Source organism: Oncorhynchus mykiss, chromosome 10 (assembly GCF_013265735.2).
Source record: "Oncorhynchus mykiss isolate Arlee chromosome 10, USDA_OmykA_1.1, whole genome shotgun sequence".
Lineage (NCBI taxonomy): Eukaryota > Metazoa > Chordata > Actinopteri > Salmoniformes > Salmonidae > Oncorhynchus > Oncorhynchus mykiss.
Genome location: NC_048574.1, coordinates 49,159,929 through 49,182,543, shown reverse-complemented (window position 1 = coordinate 49,182,543; position 22,615 = coordinate 49,159,929). Strand labels below are relative to the sequence as shown.

General features: G+C 42.6%; 2 protein-coding genes across 3 annotated transcripts in view; one reads left to right on the top strand and one right to left on the bottom strand.

Moving 5' to 3' along the window:
- The window catches only part of LOC110534181 (homeobox protein CDX-1), a 101,213-nt gene that overhangs the window by 60,419 nt on the left and 18,179 nt on the right, over nt 1-22,615 (top strand). The gene's annotated exons all lie outside the window — the stretch shown is intronic.
- Nucleotides 784-21,914, bottom strand: LOC110534178 (platelet-derived growth factor receptor beta). Of its 2 annotated transcripts, XM_021618892.2 has the most exons (24): nt 21,394-21,914; nt 18,454-18,532; nt 14,586-14,659; nt 14,176-14,457; nt 13,539-13,796; nt 13,236-13,366; nt 11,833-11,992; nt 11,445-11,628; nt 11,198-11,313; nt 9,526-9,646; nt 9,016-9,227; nt 8,602-8,696; nt 7,859-7,991; nt 7,620-7,724; nt 7,372-7,482; nt 7,109-7,271; nt 6,763-6,914; nt 4,919-5,037; nt 4,633-4,755; nt 3,845-3,956; nt 2,134-2,233; nt 1,915-2,020; nt 1,549-1,820; nt 784-1,282 (listed from the first exon to the last, which is right to left on the bottom strand). In XM_021618892.2, exons 3-24 carry the CDS (start codon nt 14,632-14,634, stop codon nt 1,120-1,122), a joined length of 3,267 nt encoding a protein of 1,088 aa, XP_021474567.2. In that variant the 5' UTR covers nt 14,635-14,659; nt 18,454-18,532; nt 21,394-21,914; the 3' UTR covers nt 784-1,119. The 2 variants fall into 2 exon arrangements, with proteins under 2 accessions (XP_021474567.2, XP_021474565.2); XM_021618890.2 differs by lacking the exon at nt 18,454-18,532.

The following is a 22,615-nucleotide window of genomic DNA, read 5'->3' as shown; positions in this document are numbered from 1 at the left end:
GGGGATAGACATAACTGAATTGGTCCAATAGAAACTCTTGTTTGCAACTGTTGGACTAATGATCACACCCTAGATCAGCCAGATGCAGGCAAGATTGTGCAAGGCGGATGAATGTGTCAATGTCTGTCACCTTGATTACTCAAATTTCTCTCGACCTGTGCGCGCCTATGTTTTAAACTCATTCATAGGCTAGGTTTTTAGCAAACTCATGATGGGTACAGGGAAAATTTGAGTATCATGTAGTAGCCTAAACTTATCGATGTTACGTTGAACTGGGTGAATGGAATATGAATGACAAAAAAAAGGGTTCTACCTGACAACAAAAAGGGTTGTTCGAAGGGTTCTCCTATGGGAACAGCCAAATAACCCTTTTAGGTTCTAGATAGCCTACACTTCTAACGCGAGTGGGGCGTGTGTTGCTTCGTTACAATGATCGCAAGAGCAGCTGCTGACTGATTTGATCGCTCCAGTGCAGTTCCAACGCTGCCAAAGCATCCTATGCAGCTGTCTGCTGTCGCCGGTTAAGGCTTGATCTGATTGAATTTAGGCCCATGTTTCGAGGCAGTGTTTGTTACAGTGTTGGGTTCTGATGGGGTAGGACAGTTAAGCTAAGCAGGCATTTATAAGTTATATTCTTTGAGAATCAATAGGTATAGGTATTCATTTAATAGTCCCAAAATGTATGCCTCAATTTCTTTAATCGCTTTTTCAAAACATTATTTTGTCTAAAATTGAGAATGAGAAGTGCAAATATGAGGTGCATTACTGCAAGCTTACATTCTCTTTAAATTATATTTTTTTTAATGATTGAAATTAAATGTATTCCCATGCCAAATATACTTTTCTTTACAGTTTGACAACTTCAATTTGATTACATTTGTATATAATATTACCATTGCCATGTGTCAAACTGCTGATGCTTTTTTTTGTGAATCATAGCATTACAAGGGGAAAAGTACCTGAAAGATATACAGTATATTACCAATATACACAAATAATAACGATATAATGTTTCCTAAAAGGGCCTACAACATTAGTGTTTAACTAACAACACACATTGTCATGTACAACATTGTCCTATACAGTAGACACCTCTAACTTCAGCTCTCTAATGAGGGGCTACAGGAAACTCTCCTCCACTTCAGGGGTACATGGAGACTGGGGGAGCTTGTCTTCTTGCGTGGGGGCAAGCACCGCTTCCTCTGTGGGTACTGGTTCTTCTAGGGGTGCTTCTGGTCCATCCAGGGAGGCTGTATCAGCCTGGTCGGTTGTGCTTGGAGGACTAAGAAGGCAGAACAAAGATTGTTTTCTACGTTATTACTGCTTTATTCATGTCAGAGGAAAATCAATAAGACCGAGTGTCAACTGGCGATCATTAAAAACAATAAGCAATAAACAAAAACCCAACATAAGAAAAGATTGTGCAGAATCGGGAAGTCCTCAAATGCTGCCTCTGACTCACGCAGCCCCACTCTTCCTGTGGCAAACAGCCTGCCACAGAGTTGACAGACAAGAGACATATTCTGTGGAGAGAAGATCCTACGTTACCTTGATGTACTCTGTGTGGCGGTGTCCAGCACCTCACCACCTGCTTCTGCCTCTTCGACTACATGGATATCTGGGATGGCGATTATGTAGTCAGTCTGGGAGGGGCCAGCCTCCGTCCCAGTCTCCTCTATCTCCCCTGTCTCCTGACCCGTTCGATCCCCTGAGGAGTGGTCATCTGAAGACACAGCCGGGTTCCCTGCTGGTATAGGTTTGGACCTGATTGCAGCATGGTGGTCGCTCTTCAGAAAGCTCTCATTCACCTGGGTGTATTTCTGGGATGGTTTGGAAATTATATGGAGTTATTAATACATGAGCAATCAAAATAGTCATAGTCATAGTTTTGAGAATTATACTAGTTTTCTATACCTTTTTGTAAGCATCAGTCAGTAGGTTTCCCGTCAAATTAACCAGAGAGGAGAAGAGTGGCCTCTTCTTGAATTTCTCATCCCAACACTTGCACATGATATCATAGCTGAAAGAACATTTTTATTCAGAGTGAATTTCACCTTGTCCTATGCATGCAGAAGTTATTTAACTTATGACCACAAAGCTCCTACAGACAAAGAGAGACAGATGAGGCCTTACATCTCGTCTGTAGCATGAGCAGGTTTAGGCATCCTGTAGCCTCTCTTCAAGGCAGTGTAGAACTGTTCATTCATGGGAATGTCAGGATAGGGCGTTCCTCCTGAAGTTAGGCCGAAACAAGGTACATACAGTGCATTCGGAAAGTATTCAGCCCCCTTGACTTTTCCCAAATGTTCTTACGTTACAGCCTTATTCTAAAATTGATAACTACTTTTTTCCCCCTCATCAATCTACACACAATTCTCCATAATGACAAAGTGAAAACAGGGTTTTAGAAATAAAAAAACCCAGAAATACCTTATTTACATAAGTATCCAGAACCTTTGCTAGGAGACTCGAAATTGAGCTCAGATGCATCCTGTTTCCATTGATCATCCTTGAGATGTTTCTCCAACTTGATTAAAACTCAAATGATTGGACATGATTCGGAAAGGCACACACCTGTTTATATAATGTCCCACAGTTGACAGTGCATGTCAGAGCAAAAACCAAGCCATGAGGTCAAAGGAATTGTCCGTAGAGCTCCGAGACAGAATTGTATCTGATGAAGGGTACCAAAACATTTCTGCAGCATTGAAGGTCCCCAAGAACACAGTGAAGAACACAACCATCAAGACTCTTCCTAGAGCTGGCTGCCCGGCCAAACTGAGCAATCTCGGGAGAAGGGCTTTGGTCAGAGAGGTGACCAAGAACCCGATGGTCACTCTGACAGAGCTCCAGAATTCCTCTATGGAGATGGGAGAACCTTCCAGAAGGACAACCATCTCTGCAGCACTCCACCAATCAGGCCTTTATGGTAGAGTGGCCAGACGGAAGCCACTCCACAGTAAAAGGAACATGACAGCCTGTTTGGAGTTTGCCAAAAGGCACCTAAAGGACTGTCAGACCATGAAAAACAACATTCTCTGGTCTGATGAAACCAAGATTGAACTGTTTGGCCTGAATGCCAAGTGTCATGTCTGGAGGAAACGTGTCACCATCCCTAAGGCGACGCATGGTGGTGGCAGTATCATGTTGTGGGGATGTTTTTCAGCGGCAGGGACTGGAAAACTAGTCAGGATCAAGGGAAAGATGAATGGAGCAAAGTACAGAGAGATCCTTGTTGGAAATCTGCTCCGGAGTGCTCAGGACCTCAAGCTGTGGAGAAGTTTTACCTTCCAACAACCCTAAGCATACAGCCAAGACAACACAGGAGTGGCTTTGGGACAAATCTCTGAATATCATTGTGTGGCCCAGCCAGAGCCCGGACTTGGACCTGGTCGAACATCTCTGGAGAGACCTTAGAATAGCTATGCAGCGATGCTCCCCATCCAACCTGAGAAACTCCCCAAATACAGATGTGCCAAGCTTATAGCATCATATCCAAGAAGACTTGAGGCTGTAATCGCTGCCAAAGGTGCTTCAACAAAGTACTGAGTAAAGAGTCTGAATACTTATGTAAATGTGATTTACTTTTATTTGTGATAAATTTGGAAAAATTTGCAAAAACCTGTTTTTGCTTCGTCATTATGGAGTATTTTGTGTAGATTAAAACATATTTTATTTATTTTACAATAAGGCTGTAACGTGACAAAATGTGAAAAAATTCAAGGGGTCTCATTAGTTTCCGAATGCACTGTAACTAAAGACATACATTCATAGATAATATCTCTAGTTGCAATAAGTAAAGAATCAAATCACATCTGTGCTATGCAGAGATTTTTGTATTTACCTAAAGTAAAGATCTCTGAAAGCAGAATGCCAAAAGACCAAACATCGCTCAAGGTTGTGTAGAGGTTCTGGAAGATACTCTCTGGAGCCATCCACTTCAGTGGCAGGAATGTCTATGATATCAGAGACATACTGTGGGTAATCCATTTTAGGTAAGGACAGTTGCGATACAGAGTTACAGATGTAATTATGGAAAATGGCTTTCTGCTTTTGGTACAGTGAAGAAAATTGACATTGTTTTGGTATTCTGACCGAAGTCCTGTACCATCTATGGCATAATGACTTTTGGAAAGCTGTTTCACATCCTCTTCTGATCTAAGACCAAAAAAACCAAAAGCCAAGAAAACCCCAGTGGAAAGAGTCTGCAGCCCAGATATCCAATAACTCAACCGCATTTCTGGCAAAAACAACTTCACCCTACTAGGAAGTTTTATCATTTAAAAACCCTGAAAATGGCGCCTGCGCCATCTTTTTAACCTAAAACATATTTTACTCTCAGGATGTGCAGAATTAACCAGCAATACAGCAGTCTGTTAGGGGAAAAAAATAGCTAAAACCATTTTAAACATTACAGTGATGTCGGTCAGATAGTTTGCATAAGTAGGTCATATTAACCCACATCTCTGGAAGTTCCTTATAAAAAAAATTGTCTTTCAGTTTCAATCACTTTCATCTCCGAACAGAATGGCTGTTTGGTTGTTTCTTCCCCTCCTTTGCTTACTGTACATTGTCCAATGGCCTGTAAACAAATACACAACGACAAAAAAAAAACGAAACAAATGAACTCACGTTGCCTTTGGCTATGTAGTTGGAGTCGTTCGTGACATCACGGGCCAGGCCAAAGTCACAGATCTTCACCAGCTTTCCCTCGCAGATGAGAACATTTCTGGCAGCCAGGTCACGATGAACACACTGTGAGGACAGGGCCAACAGTATAGACTATTATTGAAGTTCGTGTGGGTTCAGTAAGGTAAGTTACACGTGTTCTCAAGAATTAAGGAACGTTTGATGTGACATGGCAAGAAATGTCATGACATGAATAAGGATGTATTATGAAGCTATTCCATTGTCATACATTCTTGGATGCCAGGAAGTCCATGCCCTTAGCCACTTGGTAGCTAAAGCCCACCAGATCTGTGTAGCTCAGAATTGGGGAGTCACTGATAGACAACGCGACGTCTGCTCTCTCTTGGCCTGAGCAACATGAAAAGAGAAGATCAAATTGTCATAAACTTTGAGCCAGACCGCGCAAACAAATTGATCAACTGATGGTGTTCATCAAAAGAACAATGTTAAAAGGCATTGTCTGGTTACACAAGAGGTTGAAACATATGTATATATTTTTCTGAAAGATGCTTGGTTGTCAAAACTCTAAGTGGAGAGAAAGGCTTCCCTATTTTGGTCTCTCCGGTAGTATTTCAACATCAGGGGTCTGTTTGTCTGCTCACCATCTGCCTGACAGGGATGTTGAAATGTCTTCAACAGACTAAAGTAGCGTGAGGATGACCATTGTTTGCTGCTGCTTTCCATAATACATGATGAACAACCAAGTTTTCATCAAATAAAATGTTGGTTTTATGAAGTGTTTTATGCCTTCAGTATTTACATTGCTTAAACCAATGAATAAAAAGTGTGTGCCTGTGTCTGAAATGGCACCCTATTCCCTATATAGTGCACAACGTTTGACCAGGGCACATAGAACTCTGGTCAAAATTTGTGCACTATATTGGGAATAAGGTGCCATAAAACACACATTTCTTTGTATAAAGCAGGGGTTGGAACGAAAAATACATTTCCAATCGGTTCATTTTGAACAGAACCATGATTTATTTTATTCCGTTCCACTGCTCCAATCAGCAAAATAAAGTTCTGAACCAGTTCAAACCTCCCAAAAAGTACCGGTTTATATCGTTCTTTTCGGTTCATTTTTAAACCTCTGAAATCATACTTTTTAAACAATTAGCTCAACATTAAATTAATTCACCGATCATGCACTGCGGATAGAGCAGCTTGCTATGGAGCAGGAAAACTATAGCTCAGTGAGTTGTTTACATGCTGTGATAGAAAGACAAGTGTAGGGCACGAGATGCAACTGAAACTTTACTGGTGTGGAGAGTGCAAGAGAGGGTGAAGGAGGAGGAGGCTTGGCTTGAAGTGCTGGGCATCTTGTGATGACATGCATTATCTGAATTAGGCCCACAGAATCATACCTGGAGGATCGGCTTTTATAGAGGAACTTTGAATGTCTTTGAACTTCAGAGTTGGTTTAATGTTGGACCAGAGCTAGCTAGCTAACAAGAGTGGCACCTGGATTAAAAGCACTTCTTAACTTTTTGTAGTTAATACATCCAATGTGAAATGTGATAACTATAGAATCCCTAACTAGCATTGAAAAAGTGAATCCATTCTCCTCTAATGAAAAATCTCTTTCCCTAACTTCTGAATCATACTTAAGTCAGTAGGCTACTAGACAATGCTTGGAGGGGGATGGGCAGGTAGCCTAAATGAACACATACTGTCAAAGATTGTCAACTGGCAGGCAGACACTAGAGGAAGTTTCTGATTGACAGAGGGAGGGCTTTGAACAGGCGCTGCGTTTTTTATGGGACTGGAAGAAATGGCCAGAACATTAAACAATGTTATTAACCGGTTCCTGTTCCAGGAAAGTATAGATCACTTTCGTTCCCGGTTCTGATTCTGTTCCTTGTAGTTATTTTTTTTTTTGTAAAGTTATTATTCAGGTTTTCGGTTCTGGTCCCTGAATTGGTTCCAACCCCTGAAAAAGAAAGTACCCACTGGGCACAGGCGTCAATTCAACAACTATTCCACATTGCTTCAACGTAATTTAGTTGAAACGACGTGAAAACAACGTCGATTCAACCAGTGTGTGCCCAGTGGATAATGTGTACAAAAATGTACCTTGTCCTTGGTAGTTGTTGTCCTGATGGTAGGGTGTCTCATTGACTGAAGGCTCGATGTCTGCATACTTGATGTTGTCACTCAGCTCTTGCATTGGGACATAATTTAAAGAATCTTCCTTGGTCATGTCCATGTAACCCCCATCGCACTCACTGTCAAAAACCAAGGGCATAATTTGTTACAATAAGTGATAGTACATCTTTTTAAATCAAATATGTACTATCATCTTTGACAGAAAGCATTGGCCTCTGAATCCATTTTCCAATGCAACTTAACATTGAATGTTGATGGGTGATTTTGCAATGTAAAATTAGTAGTGTGTACTTCGGGAAGGCATCAGTCTTGCCTTTTTCCTTGGATTTGGACTGTACTCTCTGTGCTGTTCCTGCACATATCAGCATCCCTGCGGTTTTTGTCTGCGTAGTACTGCAGGAAGGTATGCTTGTTGCGGTGAAGGTAGTCAACCAAGTCACCATAGCAACAGTACTCAGTTATGAGGTAAATGGGACCTTCAGGACAGAGGAAAGCGGGCAGTTGTTAACACATACTTTGACTAACATATCAGAATATGTTAAGTCTATAAGCAGTGGCATGCTTTCCAGTTCCCACCTCGTTTCGTACAAGCCCCCAGTAGGTTGACGATGTTTAGATGGGGCCCAAGGTGACTCATTATCTTCAGCTCAGATATCAGAGCCTGAGTCTCACTTGTCCTTGCTGTGGCTGTCAGTCAAAACAATAGCAGAACATGCAGCGTTGCAATATTTTCCCATGGTAGAATGAGTAACGAGTAACGAGGTCAGTGTGTAAAATAGAGGAAATGTCAAGTTGTTGGTAATAGCAAAGCATAAAGCACTCACACTTGAGCATCTTCACAGCCACTTTGGTGGTGGACTGAGTGTGACCAAGGCCATAGGCCGTGGCCTCCACGACCCTCCCAAATGCTCCAGAACCCAGAGTGTGACCTGGTATGACAGAAAATGAGGTGTACTGTTAGCTTAGCTAATGTCAAATACATCAATACATTATGATTCATAAATAGGCTACAATATTCACACAATTATACTAAAACATTCCCTGTAATTTAGTAGTCGCTCACCCAGGACCAGGCTATCCCGGGGAACCTCCCATACACAGTCATATGGCAGGTGCATGGGGTCCATGTAGGTGTACTTATGGCCATCTGAGCTCACTGACTCGATCACCTTCCAACGGATCTCATACCGGGGCTTCTAAAGGCCGATAGAAAAGGCTGTCAGAGTTTTATATATCATATATTTAAGTAATAACGCACGAGGGGGTGTGGTATATGGCCAATATACCACAGCTAAGGGCTGTTCTTATGTACGACGCACCGCGGAGTGCCTGGACACAGCCCTTCGTCGTGAAAAATTGGCCATATACCAGAAACCCCTGAGGTGCCTTATTGCTATTATAAACTGGTTACCAACGTAATTAGAGCAGTAAAAAATACATGTTTTATCATACCCGTGGTATACGGTCTGATATACCATGGCTGTCAACCAATCAGCATTCAGGGCTCGAACCACGCAGTTTATAAACAGAATTATACTTCATTGTCCCCGAGGGGAAATTTGTCTTGGACAATGAAAGAGTGCTGCTACTTCCACAAAAATACATGAATACATAGAATCCACAGAAAGTTTGTTATGCCATGCAAGGCTGTGACTTAAGGCAGTTCCACATGATTTCAGACCTACTGGCCAGGCTCCAGTCAATTATTGTAGTCTTCGCTAATTTTACAGTCCCATCGTTCAACAGTAGCATCACTATCAATACAAATGTGTTGGGAAGGAGATGGGTTTCTGTTTGGGGGCTCACCTTTCTCCAAAGGGCGATGAGGATGATGAGGAAGATGACGGCAATGACCACCAGGGCTAACACTGCAGCCAAGACAGCCACCTGGGAGAACAGAGCTGCAGATGCACACACAGAGAAGGAGCTCATACAAGAGGAAAACCTCAGTGTTCCTTATTCATACTCTGTTAGTAAAAGTCAAAGACTTAGCCAAAGACTAATACATTTCTATGATTTTATTTGTATAAATATGTCTGTAAAGTGTATTGAGGCTTTTGACCAATGCACTTTAAATAGATTGTGATTTGAAATAGTAAATCAAAAGTAATCAAATTGTTTCCATTTTAAATTAAATATTGTAAATGAGAGTTACTGTAACTACTTATAGCTTATTTGCATATATGTAAATACGTATCGCTTATTTGCATGAATGCTTACAGTTCGAGACCAGTTTGATGTCCCAGGCCCTGCGCCCTCTCTCGTTGCGGGCTTCACAGCGTACTGATGTAATACCCCCCATGGTCTGGAAGGTCAAAAGGCTGCGGACTTGGTTGACCCCTGAGGCCTCGATGTAGCTGACGTTCATCTGGATGCTGACGTTCTCTTGGTCAGCCGAAAGAGACTTCCATGCTGTGGTCTTATTACTGCATCTGGGTGAAGATGTCATAATTAGCTTCGAATGGTGATAGACAAAATGCTTGTTCAGGTCGTGAGACTTTCTGAGCGAGATATGGGGTGACTGGGAGAGAAAAACAAACAGCTGTAGACTATTGAGAGTCCAAAATAAGCAACAGGTCTAACAAATATCACTCAATTGTTTAATTACAACGTGTGACCCCTTTGTAACACTGCCCTCTACAGATTGAGAGTTAAAAGTCAAAACACAACTGAAAAGCCTGAATATGCTTCATTGTGTTGTTCAGTATTTCCAGGGGTCTGTTCCCTTACTTTCCAATGCTTTCACAGCTGTACCAGTGGACGGTGGGTGTGGGGACCCCCTCTGTGACACAGAGCACTCCGTGGCCCTGGTCTATGTGCTGGTCAGACAAATCTATTATCTTCGGGGAAGCTGCAGGGAGTGGAAATATCCAATGAGACAGTGAAAGGTAGTGAAACATAGATAGACTGAGCAAAAATATAAACGCAACATGTAAAGTGTTGGCCCCATGTTTCATGAGCTGAAATAAAATATCCCCGAAATGTTCCATACGCATCAAAAGCTTATTTCTCTCAATTTCTTTGCACAAATTTGTTTACATCCCTGTTAGAGAGCATTCTTCCTTTGCCAAGATTATTCATCCACCTGACAGGTGTGGCATATCAAGAACATTGTGCTGGGGACAATAAAAAGGGCCACTCTAAAATGTGCAGTTTTGTCACACAACACAACACAATACCACAGATGGGTCAACTTTTGAGATTGCGTGCAATTGGCATGCTGACTGCAGGAATGTCCACCAGAGCCGTTGCCAGAGAACTGAATCTTCTGTAAGCCTCCTCCAACTTCATTTTAGAGAATGTGGCCTCACAGCCCCAGACCACGTGTAACCACGCCAGCCCAGGACCTCAACATCTGGCTTCTTCACCTGCGGGATCGTCTGAGACCAGCCACCCGGACAGCTGATGAATCTGTGGGTTTGCACATCCAAATCATTTTTGGACAAACGGTCAGAAACTGTCTCAAGGGAGCTCATCTGCGTGCTCGCCGTCCTCACCGGGATCTTGACCTGACTGCAGTTCGTAACCGACTTCAGTGGGCAAATGCTCACCTCCGATGGCCACTTGTATGCTGGAGAAGTGTGCTCTTTTACACGTCGTGTGGGCGAGCGGTTTAATGATGTCAACGCTGTGAGCAGAGTGTCCGATAGTGGCGATGGGGTTATGGTATGGGGCAGGCATAAGCTACGGACAATGAACACAATTGCATTTGATCGATGGCAGTTCGAATGCACAGAGATACCGTGACGAGATCCTGAGGCCCATTGCCTTGCCATTCATCCGCCGCCATCACCTCATGTTTCAGCATGATAATGCACACTCCCATGTTGCAAGGATCCGTAAACAAATTCCTGGAAATATCCCAGTTCTTCCATGGCCTGCATAATCACCAGATATGCCAGCCGTTGAGCATGTTTGGGATGCTTTGGATCAATGTGTACGACAGCGTGTTCCGGTTCCCAACCAATATCCAGCAACTTCGCACAGCCATTGAAGAGTAGTGGGACTCTATGTGAAGGAGATGTGTCTCGCTGCATGAGGCAAGTTGTTGTCACACCGGATACTGACTGGTTTTCTGATCCACGTCCCTGCATTTTCTTTTAAGGTATCTGTGACCAACAGATGCACATCTGTATTCCCAATCATGTGAAATCCATAGATTAGGGCGTAGTTCATTTATTTGATTTATATGAACTTTAACTCAATAAAATCTTGGAAATTGTTGCATGTTGTGTTTACATTTTTGTTCAGTGTAGTTGATTGTTTAATCAATAGAAGAAACTGTTCAACATCCTTTAAATTCAAACATGATAACTCAATAAAGACAAATGGCTGAATAGTGATCCCATCTAATGTAGATATGTCTGTCCATAGTTGATAATGATTCAGGCGTGTATCTTACACTTGACTTGAAGATCAAAGGTTATCTCCTTGACGTCGTCTTCATTGGCCACCTGGACAGTGTAGAGTCCCCTCTGTTCCATCCGGACCCTTACCAAGGTCAGAGTACTGAGGTAACTTAAGGTCAAAGGTCAAACAGAACAAAATCAATATCATTGGGCTTATGTACAGTACTGATTCTCAATTTCATTGTCACCATAATAATAGATTTCTTTGTTGGGCTGTTCATGATCATATATGATTGGTACCTGGTCTCATGCACCTCTCTGGTGTCAATGGATACAGTTTCCCCAGTAAGGGTGTTGTTGTCTCTGGTCCAGAGCACCTGAGGTTTGGGAAACGCTTCGATCTGCACTGTGAGCGTAACGCTCTGATACTGCAGCGCTGAAACATTGGTGTTGATGGAGGGTTCCAAATCCACAAAGCCCCGTTCTGTAAAATGACATTTGAATAGAAGATGGCACCTTATGGCAAGAACATCAATCAGTCAGATACTTTCCAAAGCAGACACACACAAAGCCCATTGAGGTCCCATTGCATTGTGCATAGTATTTCCACCTTTTCATTCAATTTAATGAAAAGTTACTCCGCTTATGTTGTTGTGAGTTTGGAAAAGCTTTGAGGGTGTTTGCTCACCCAGAACAGTGACAGTGAGATTATCCATGGCTGACGTTTCGGAAAGAGGGTCCTGCACTCGGCAGATGTACTGGCCAGAGTCCTCCAGAGTAACACTGGAGATGTTCAAGAAGGAGCGGATTCTAATCTCCGATAGAAAGTCTGTCAGTGGCTCAATTGTCTTCAGATGGAAACAAATTATAACAGAGGTAAGAACAGCATAGCAACAACCTAATTATCAACAAAAGAGATGATTATGCTTGGTGATATATGTCATGACTGTCTTGATCAGGTCAGGTTACAGGAGACCACAACCCTACAGATTCAGATTATCTCTCAACCCCAACAGAGGAGGAGAGATCTGTGGGTCTGAAGACGTGGGGAGTTTTATGGCCCCTCACGCCCCTGGTAAATCTCAGGCCACGGACAAATTCCTTTGTCCTGTTACTATGGAGAACCAGACTCAGAACATTAAACATGAAATAAAGGGACTTTGGAACAATGGTTTCCATCAGCCACAATGGTGGTCATGACGATAGATGGACTATGAAAAGGTATGTAATTTTTGTTCTGTTATTAAAGGTTAATAGATGACGTTATTACGAAAACATTGTAACATGAAGTGTTTTCCTAGTATATGTTTGATGTTTATACATTGTACGTTGTATGGAAAATATCCTAATCAAAGAGAATGTTTTGGGGAAGATGAAATGTGAAGTTAGTTGTCTAAAATGGTATTTGAGAAAAATCTAGCCCTTGCCTCATTAACTTGGTATGCCCAGAGAATTGCCCTAAAGGCGGTTACGCCCACTTCTGACCCAAGGGTATAAAACTTGTGAGTATAGAATTTACAACAGGACTACGTGACCCCAGCTGCAGCAGGGTCTGAAAAAGTCAACCAACCCAGAACAAGTTTGAGGACAAAGAAATCCTTTTCTACCCAAGCTTTTTTCTCTCTCTTTTGAAATCCCCATTGTGGGTAACACGCGCCATAGTGTGTTGGCCCGTTATACTAAGTTCTAATCAATAGCCAATAATGTGTTTTGTCTATGTGTATCTTTTGTCATAATTTTAACTTTTTAGTAAATAAATATTCAACTAAGATTGGTGTGGTGCGAATTCATTAGTGGGACCCGGGTCCGTGCAGATTCAAGGTCTATACGACGTTCAGATTATGAGACTGATAGAGGCAACTGGTTAATTAGCGGCTGTTGTAAAATCGATATTCTGATATTCTTTGAGTTAATTTGGGAAATAGAAACTCAATAAAAACTAGTTTTCCCATGGTGCCCCAGGTTAATGAGTTAACAATTGCTTGATTCAGTTAATCACGTAATTAGAAACTTGTAATCATTCGATGAGCAACAGTCGTCACATTAACTAATACAACGTCACGACATATAGGTCACATATTGTCCACTCACCTCTTTACGAGGAAAATCCCATTCGAAGTAAACGATCTCTGCTTCTTCTACAGTACAATTAACCATTAAGGCCTCGCCTTGTTTCAGCACCGTCTTTGAGAGTGTCATGAAGGCGTTCATGGATTTGGGGACTGGAAAGAGTCAATCGGAAGAGGACATTATAACAGGTCCGACCTTCCTGCAGCCTGGTCTTTAATAAGCATTTTACAGCTTTTGAAAGAATATTTTAAGATTGTGCGTTGAGACACTTTTTATTTTTATTTTGGTTGAAGTTTCACTTTGAGGGTTGACACAGAGCCTTACCCACAATGCTGTAGACATAATACACCTGGGACGCCTTCTCCTCTCCATTCATGGCACCTCGGCAGATGTAGGAGCTGTCTTTCAGGATGGCGGTGAACCCTTTACTGGGGTGGTATGTTCCCTCCACACGGGCCTTGCTGGCCCTCTCGTACAGGGTCACGTTAATGCCAGGGTCAGTCACCACGCAGGGAATGGTACCTTCCTCTCCCTCCTTCATCACTACTGCTTGCTGCAGGGGAAGAAACCATTCCTCAGGGTCTGGGGAAGTAAAAAGGGAAGTAAAAACAATGACATTTCTAAAATAGCCTTTGGAGACACGGGGACATTGTGTTCAAACGGTAGGGGCTGGTGTCAATTGTGAAACCAGCACTAATTTGTATTAGCTTTGAATTGTAACAGTTTGTTCCTCCATAGTCCTCCTAAAATAGAAGGTTCAGTGGTCTAAGGATGGTCTAGTGGTCTAAGCCACTGCCTCCAGATCACATATATCGCTGCAGCATGGGTCGAATCCAGCCCACTGCTATTTCAGCACACTCGCTCCTCTATATTTCCTCTCTACCTTTGTCCTATCCAATCAAATAAAAGACAAACGCATGACAAAGAAAATAGAAGGTTCATAGAGGGTGTTTGGTCTCACCTGGTACAAACACCGATATGTCCTTGGCCTCCTCTGTAGAGGGCTCTTCACAGATATAGTTCCCAGAGTGCCTCCAGGTGACGTTGTGGAGGACCAGCACACTGGTGGTTCCCCTGTCCTCCACAGCCACTCCCTCCAGGCTGGGGTCGTGGGGAGACTTCCAGGTCACCTTGCTCCAACCAGAACAGACCACCGTGAAGGAGGAGTTGGTGCTCAGTATGACCTCCTTCTCACTGGGGCTGAGCTCCAGACTGAAGCCCTCTGGACAAAACTGCAGCAGCACTGGGAAATGTATTTATTAGGATCCCCAATTAGCTCCTGGGGTTCAAACATAATGAGATGAACAATGTGAACACGTTACAAATGTGCGATCCAACTACAGTGTAAAAACCCATTTAGCTTTTTCTTACCTGCAAAGATGGCCACCAAAGGCAGAGACTTTGCCAAGCCCATCTCCATAGTGCCAGTGTGAATTGATAACACTCTGGAAAATAAACATTGAATGGTGAAGGAGTCCGTAAAGGAGTACTGTGTAGAGAGAGGCCTTTAAATACTATGTATGTGATGTTTTTAGAGGGATTGTAAGCATGGAGGACTTGCCGTGTCTGGAAACAATTAGGCGGCTCAAATCAAAGAGTGGAGAGCACAAAGATGGCGAGGACACTGGGACAGGAATGAGTGGGTGTACTGGGAGTGCACAGAGCATGTCAACTCAAGTAAGTAAGGTCTGTGAAATGGAAGCTCACCAACCAGGGGTAGATGTAACATAGTAAGTGTAAATCTGTCTCCCTCCATTTAGGGATATGTTACGTTTCGTATGGTATGTTTTAATTTGGAGATGTCCATCATCCATTTTGTATGATACACTCTTAGAAAAAAAAGTTGTATTGTATCTAGAACCAAAAAGGGTTCTCCGGCTGTCCCCATAGGACAACACTTTTTGGTTCCAGGTAGAAACATTTTGATTCTAGGTAGAACCCTTTTGGGTTCCATGTAGAACCCTTTCCACAGAGGATTATACATGGAACCCAGAAGAGTTCTACCTGGAACCAAAAAAGTTTGCCTTGCGAAAGTATTCGGCCCCCTTGAACTTTGCAACCTTTTGCCACATTTCAGGCTTCAAACATAAAGATATAAAACTGTATTTTTTTGTGAAGAATCAACAACAAGTGGGACACAATCATGAAGTGGAACGACATTTATTGGATATTTCAAACTTTTTTAACAAATCAAAAACTGAAAAATCGGGCGTGCAAAATTATTCAGCCCGTTTAAGTTAATACTTTGTAGCGCCACCTTTTGCTGCGATTACAGCTGTAAGTCGCTTGGGGTATGTCTCTATCAGTTTTGCACATCGAGAGACTGAATTTTTTTCCCCCATTCCTCCTTGCAAAACAGCTCGAGCTCAGTGAGGTTGGATGGAGAGCATTTGTGAACAGCAGTTTTCAGTTCTTTCCACAGATTCTCGATTGGATTCAGGTCTGGACTTTGACTTGGCCATTCTAACACCTGGATATGTTTATTTTTGAACCATTCCATTGTAGATTTTGCTTTATGTTTTGGATCATTGTCTTGTTGGAAGACAAATCTCCGTCCCAGTCTCAGGTCTTTTGCAGACTCCATCAGGTTTTCTTCCAGAATGGTCCTGTATTTGGCTCCATCCATCTTCCCATCAATAGATCTGTAGATCTCTGCAGTTCATCCAGAGTGATCATGGGCCTCTTGGCTGCATCTCTGATCAGTCTTCTCCTTGTATGAGCTGAAAGTTTAGAGGGACGGCCAGGTCTTGGTAGATTTGCAGTGGTCTGATACTCCTTCCATTTCAATATTATCGCTTGCACAGTGCTCCTTGGGATGTTTAAAGCTTGGGAAATCTTTTTGTATCCAAATCCGGCTTTAAACTTCTTCACAACAGTATCTCGGACCTGCCTGGTGTGTTCCTTGTTCTTCATGATGCTCTCTGCGCTTTTGACGGACCTCTGAGACTATCACAGTGCAGGTGCATTTATACGGAGACTTGATTACACACAGGTGGATTGTATTTATCATCATTAGTCATTTATGTCAACATTGGATCATTCAGAGATCCTCACTGAACTTCTGGAGAGAGTTTGCTGCACTGAAAGTAAAGGGGCTGAATAATTTTGCACGCCCAATTTTTCAGTTTTTGATTTGTTAAAAAAGTTTGAAATATCCAATAAATGTCGTTCCACTTCATGATTGTGTCCCACTTGTTGTTGATTCTTCACAAAAAAATACAGTTTTATATCTTTATGTTTGAAGCCTGAAATGTGGCAAAAGGTCGCAAAGTTCAAGGGGGCCGAATACTTTCGCAAGGCACTGTAGCTAAAGCGTTTTAGGTAGTTGTTGCAAACTTACTAATTAGCTAAAATGCTAAAGTAGTCCGTGATGTGATCCGAACATGCAAACTTTGGGTATACGCCCAGCAAGGGTATTCCCTCCCCGCCCGCCCAAACGCCCTTCTTTTATTTTTGGCTTAAATAACCATACGAAATGTAACACATCTGTCACAGATTTACATTTACTCAGTAGCGGTGCGTGGCTAAAATCACTGGGGAAGCCAAGTCAGAAAAGTCAGAGAATTACGTTGTTTGCTCTGTGACCTGTTAGTTCATTTGCCTTGCGACCGTGATATATAGGCATAATACCGAGACAATAAGAAGACACAGTGGCAGAATAAATTCAACCACACCTTTGCTTCCTCACAAAACCAGAGAGCAACCTCTGTCAGGTGAAATCCACAAGGCATAAGCATATTGCAAATGGTTACATGACCCACAGCATGGTCATGCAAGTTAATGTTTCCGGCATTTTCAGACTGCTAAGCAACTATTTATTTAGAACCACGGAGAGTTACCGCAAGTCGCAAAGAAAACACAAGCTGCCTCCACTATTCTAGCACCATTTCAACATCACAAATTCACCGATAGTCAGTCTAATACAGTGACAACTAAAGGATACCAAAAACGATTTAGTTCAGTCAACATAAGCTAAATATGATGTGGCTTTCCATGGTTCTGATTTGTGTGTGTAAGCTAGTTAACATTAGCCTTCTACATCTAGATACATTTTGAACTTCCAGTCCAGGGACACAATGTATGAATTAATGGTTGGATCAGCGTTGCCGTTATAATCATTGGCCAGTACGGAGAATTAAAAAAAAAACAAGTCCAAATCCCTATCTTCATCCATGGCTAATTTAGCTAGCCACCGGAGGACAACAAACAACGAGATGCAACAATTCAAGAATGTTTCTATCAATGACGAATTCCACTTGATGCGATGTGATAGGAGTGAAGTCAAATCCAAACTGGCTTCCCTTTACACTTTTTTTTGGTGCACCAGGACCATTCACAGTTGAGCTTACTCAGTTGAGTGCAACACTGATTAGCTATTATTTTATACTTTTTTTCAAGGCAGGCCAAATGCATGCTGGCTTTCCTTGCATTGGGCTCCCGAGTGGCGCAGCAGTCTAAGGCACTGCATCAGGTGCTACTGTAGTACCTGGTTTGAATCCAGGCTGTATCCAGCTGTGATTGGGAGTTCCATATTGTGGCGCACAATTAGCCCAGCATCGTCTGGGTTTGGCCAAAGTAGGCAGTCATTGTAAATAAGAATTTGTTCTAAACTGACTTGCCTAGTTAAATTTAAAAAGTGCTACTGGCGGCAACAATGCCATACTCTTTATGACCAGATACATGGCCTACAGAGACAGAGGGGCGCTGTTTTGCTCGGATGCTTTCTCCGGTGAGGTAGATTCAGGCTCTTGCGAATTTAAGGACGATTATGGAAACACAGAGAGACTAAATATTTTGTTTTGTTTCTTTGTCAATATTTGGGGGAAGTCCGGCTTCCCTTGGCATGCATGGATACACGGCACTGCATTTACTATGTTTCTCCTACTCTTTGAGGCCAGGCTGAGCTCACAGTCAAAATAGAGATGTCGCGGCTGGGGTTTCCCAAAATGTATGACATACTGCTTCTGGAATTCACTACACCAACCAGCAGGTCTTTCTTCCTCTGCACTTTTAGAAAAGGTTTGTATTAACCTACTGAGAGCAATTTTGTTTGTACAATCTGAGTCATGGTATCTTGTATGATTCATCTTTTCCATTCAGTCATAGTAACCTTATGTTGACAAGGCCATTGCTATTCGGAGTCGAACATCGTTGGTTGTCTCAGACCACTGGCTGCCGAACAAAAAAGCAGCAGGACACTGCTCTGCTGTCTGTCTGGTACCATGAATCAAAAGCATACCTCTCTGCTACAAGACCCTTCAGGCAGCTATCGTGATCCTCAGCAAGTGAAGTTAATGTCCTTCCCAGCTACAGTATGTCTGAAAGTGAGAGTACAGACCGGGCATTGGTGGCAACTCGCATGCAAGAGGTGCAGACAGACAGAACCTCACTGAGATGTGACTGCCCTGTTAGCCTCTTTCTCTCTCTCCCTGTTTCCCTCCGTCTGGTTTTTACTAGAGCTAAAAACAGACTCCCCCCCTATATCCTTTCATCAATCACACTGCCTTTTTCTCTGGGGAATGAACAACTCAATAAACAGACCCCAGGCATTGTAGACAGAATTAAAAAAGAATTGCTCTAGCTACCTGATCATTTCAATTTTGTGTTCCCTCTGGAAACAAACGGAATATGGCATGGATTTAATGACTAGACCACGCAGGCCAAGTATAAGGAAATTCCATCTGAAAGAAGCAATGTGTTTTCAGGGGAAAATAGAAAGAGGTAGAGGAAGAGTGGTTAAGGGAGGAGGCCACATAGAGGGAGATGTTGCGAAAGAGCCCCAAAGATAGGGGGAATTTTCCACAGAAAGCCAGAAAGCCAATGCGATCAAAATACCTTGTTGAGATAAACAGCTCTTTTCTAATCAAGCATCCTCTCAGGACTCGTGCTCTTTGAGGAATTAAAACAAACATTATTTGCCAGAAACCAAAACCTCTCTCTGGCAAAGGTTTGCAAATGAACTCTTTCAGAAAAGCATCAATAGTATGTACGCACATTGGGCCAGGTCCTATAATGCTAGTTGGCCGCTGCCCAAGAGGGGCTGGCTGTGAGTCAAAATGTCTAATAAAACAAAATAAACTGTCTCTATGTGACCTGACCTCAGATCAAATAAAGGCTGTTTACATGAACACACACAAACTCATTTCACACTCATACTACCTCCTCACCAGGGAGGTACCACTGAGTAAGTGAGAAATACTTTATCTAGAGGTCTAGGCAAATTCGGGATAAGACTGAATTGCCAACGGAACTGAACTGGGCATCACCTCATCAGTTCAATCAGTTATAGTCTGGAGCATGGTGTTTACGAAGCCCTCTGAGCTGAGCTAAAGAAGCCAGCTGCTTTCTTATCATTGTGAGGGAGGCAGAACCTGGCCATCACAGTGTCTCTGTGATGAGGAACACTGGCCTCCCTTGTGTGGGGGGTGAGTGACTGACACACCAGACGCAACCAGCCTGCGAACACAGATGCTGATCTGTGGCACCCTACCATTGCCGCACTGCATGCCATGTGTTTCCCACCAATCGGAAAGGCTGCAAAACAAACTGAACCTCTGTTTCATATGGCCTACGCTCCTGTATCCGATTTAGCACCTTCAACGACTCCATGACTGGTACATTTTCAGCCCACGTACAGTCTGCAGCAGACCCTCTCATTGGGTATGGCATATTTTTATTTAAAAAATATGTACTAAATTAAACACAAGCTCCTCCTAGATCGTCGCAGGCCTATTAAATGGTAATAGGCGCTAGAGTAGCTGCTATAGCAAAATGCAATGGAAATGAAATCACACAGAGGCCATCATTTCACCGTTTCAAATATGCGTAAATAAGCTGTACTCCTTGAGAGTTTGGCCTGTCTAGATGTTACATAAACGACCCTGCAGCAGTATATCGATAGACATTTTCGTTGTTTTCAGTACTAAGCAAATGTTCATCTGTGACCAAAACAAGGCTTTAATCAATTTAACACATGTTCCATGCAGTGTCTGCATTGAAGGGAGGGCTAGGTGGTGGTTATAGAGTAATCAGGTTACAGGGTATAGAGCAGTGCCCAGTTCTGGGTTAGAAGAGTATTTTATGCCATTGTTTTTAGTTGAGGGAAGTCTTGCGGTATTACTTTTACCCCATTGAGGTCAGTACATTCTGTGATGGAAAGTAAGTGTCTAGTAAAAATGGAAGGGCGTATGGACATGAAACTCTACACTGCACAATCTGCTATTGCAATTTGGTTTCTTTTTGCACCATGTGATCTAGACGAGCTGTTTTTATCACAGCTACCGTAGTGGGTTCCTTTCTTTTTGTTGTTGTTGTTGCTTTCGGGTGAATTGTGTATCCGCGGTGACATTCCACGCATGCCTTTTCTCCTGTCTTCGTTCTTTGGTAAGTGTGCAAGAAGCACGGCAGCACACAGCAGTGTTGACTCCAATGTGCAGAATAATAAAATTTTGATAAATGATGCTACTGAAACCGCAGTGGAATAGCCAATATATAATGAGCTGTGTGGCTTATGGCACATTATGCAACAGCATGGTAACACGCGATGTCTGTGCTCTTTGACCATTGTGCCATTGAACTGAAATCCAAACAAGTGTTCATGTCGAACAGCCCCCATTGAAGGAGATGAGTGATATCCATAGAGGGTCAGTAAATCTTTCAACAGATAGATGTGTGTGGGCCGTCGTGGCTCTCAGCCCATGTTATATGCTGTTTTCTTTTCATCTATCTTGGGACCAAGTTTGACTACCTTTGTCCGTCGAACTGAAGTACTTTGAGTAGCCTTCCGTGTCTGGAAGTACTATTTGGTTCGAATCCTCTTGTTATCATTTAGCTGCCTTGCCTGATGAGAAGGGATGCACAGCAGGGGATAGGCATACCAGCTGCACTGAGAAACAAGCTATTCGGAAAAACTCCCGTTTGTGTTGTTCACTCTGGCAATGCCACAAGAGAGACCCATCAGGATGTGGATAGCTTTGTCACCCATCACCAAGTTGGGGGTTTTATAATGCCTGAGAGCAGAGAAACCAGTACTGTCTCATGTGCAAAAGTGTGGGTTGGCAGTTGTACAATAGTCTGGGCTGGTTGCAGACTGAGACGCAGCCTTGAAACCCTCCTTTTTGTGTGTTAGAATAAGGTTGGGAAGAAGAAAGGTGATAAGGACGGTGTCGTTGTCACTTACCTTGGGAGAGTTCCTCTCCACATTTTTCACCACCCTGTCTTGTCTGTTGACTAGTAAGATTTCTCGTATCCTTTCTGAGTTGGAGAAAAGTCCTTGATTTTGATGTTGAGTGAGCTCCTTCAATTTGCAGGGATATATGGGTGGAAACCTTCCGTCTGGCGCATGCTTTAGGAGAGTGGGTGTATGGGAAGTAAACAATACACAACAATTCTCTTGAAGCCATTAGGGTAAACAGTTCCTCCTCCTTCTCCGGGACAGCATTCTGGCTAGAATTTCTATGTCCGTTCTTACTGCAAAAGGACAAACAAATCAATACAAAATAAATATCTTATCCACTGGCGGAAGTCTATTATTGCCTTGAAAGTCAATATCATTCCATTCCGATAAAGAGCGAGAAAAGAGAATGGCTGCTGCCTTTCTTTGAGGGTCCAAGCTCTATATCTGTTTTCAATCTTGGCTTTTCAGCCCTTCTTTTTCCTTTTCCTTCTCAGGATGTGAGTGGCTGGCTAGAAAATGCAGGGCGCTCGCCAGAACCTTGGCTAGAGCTTTTTTATTTGTGTTTTTTTTGTGGGGGAAGGGGAAGCAAGGTCAGTGGAGGGATTTAACTGGTTTCTGTGAAGTCACTCTTGGACAGATACCGTCTAAATGTTCAGTGTGTGTTTGTGTATGCATGAGTTTAATCGTCTTCCATTAGCTAAAATAATATAATAGTGAAACTAAATTCAATACTTCAAAACTTTTATGACTTTTTGGAGATCGCATTTGGATCTTATTTATCCCGACTGTGCGGGATCATATTCATATGAGATTTCCCACATAGCACTGCTGTAGAGAGAAGGAGATGTTAGTGCTGGCATGTTCCTGCTCTCTCTGACACAGCAGTGTTTGTCATGGCTCTGCTCTGTGGGAGGACTGGCACACACACACACACCCACATTATATGAGGCAGACCCTGATTACTGACCTCACCAGTTTTCGACCAGTGTGTAGGGGTAACCGCGAAAATCAAATCAAAGTTTATTGGTCACGTACACAGATTTGCAGATGTTATCGTGGGTGTAGCGAAATGCTTGTATTTCTAGCTCCAACAGTGTAGTAATAATACCTAGAAAGCAATACAAAACACTATGCACATCATTCAAAAGTAAAAAGAAAGAAATGAAGAAATATGAGAATGAGCAATGTCAGAGTCCGGAACAAATAAATAAAGTATTCAGACCCC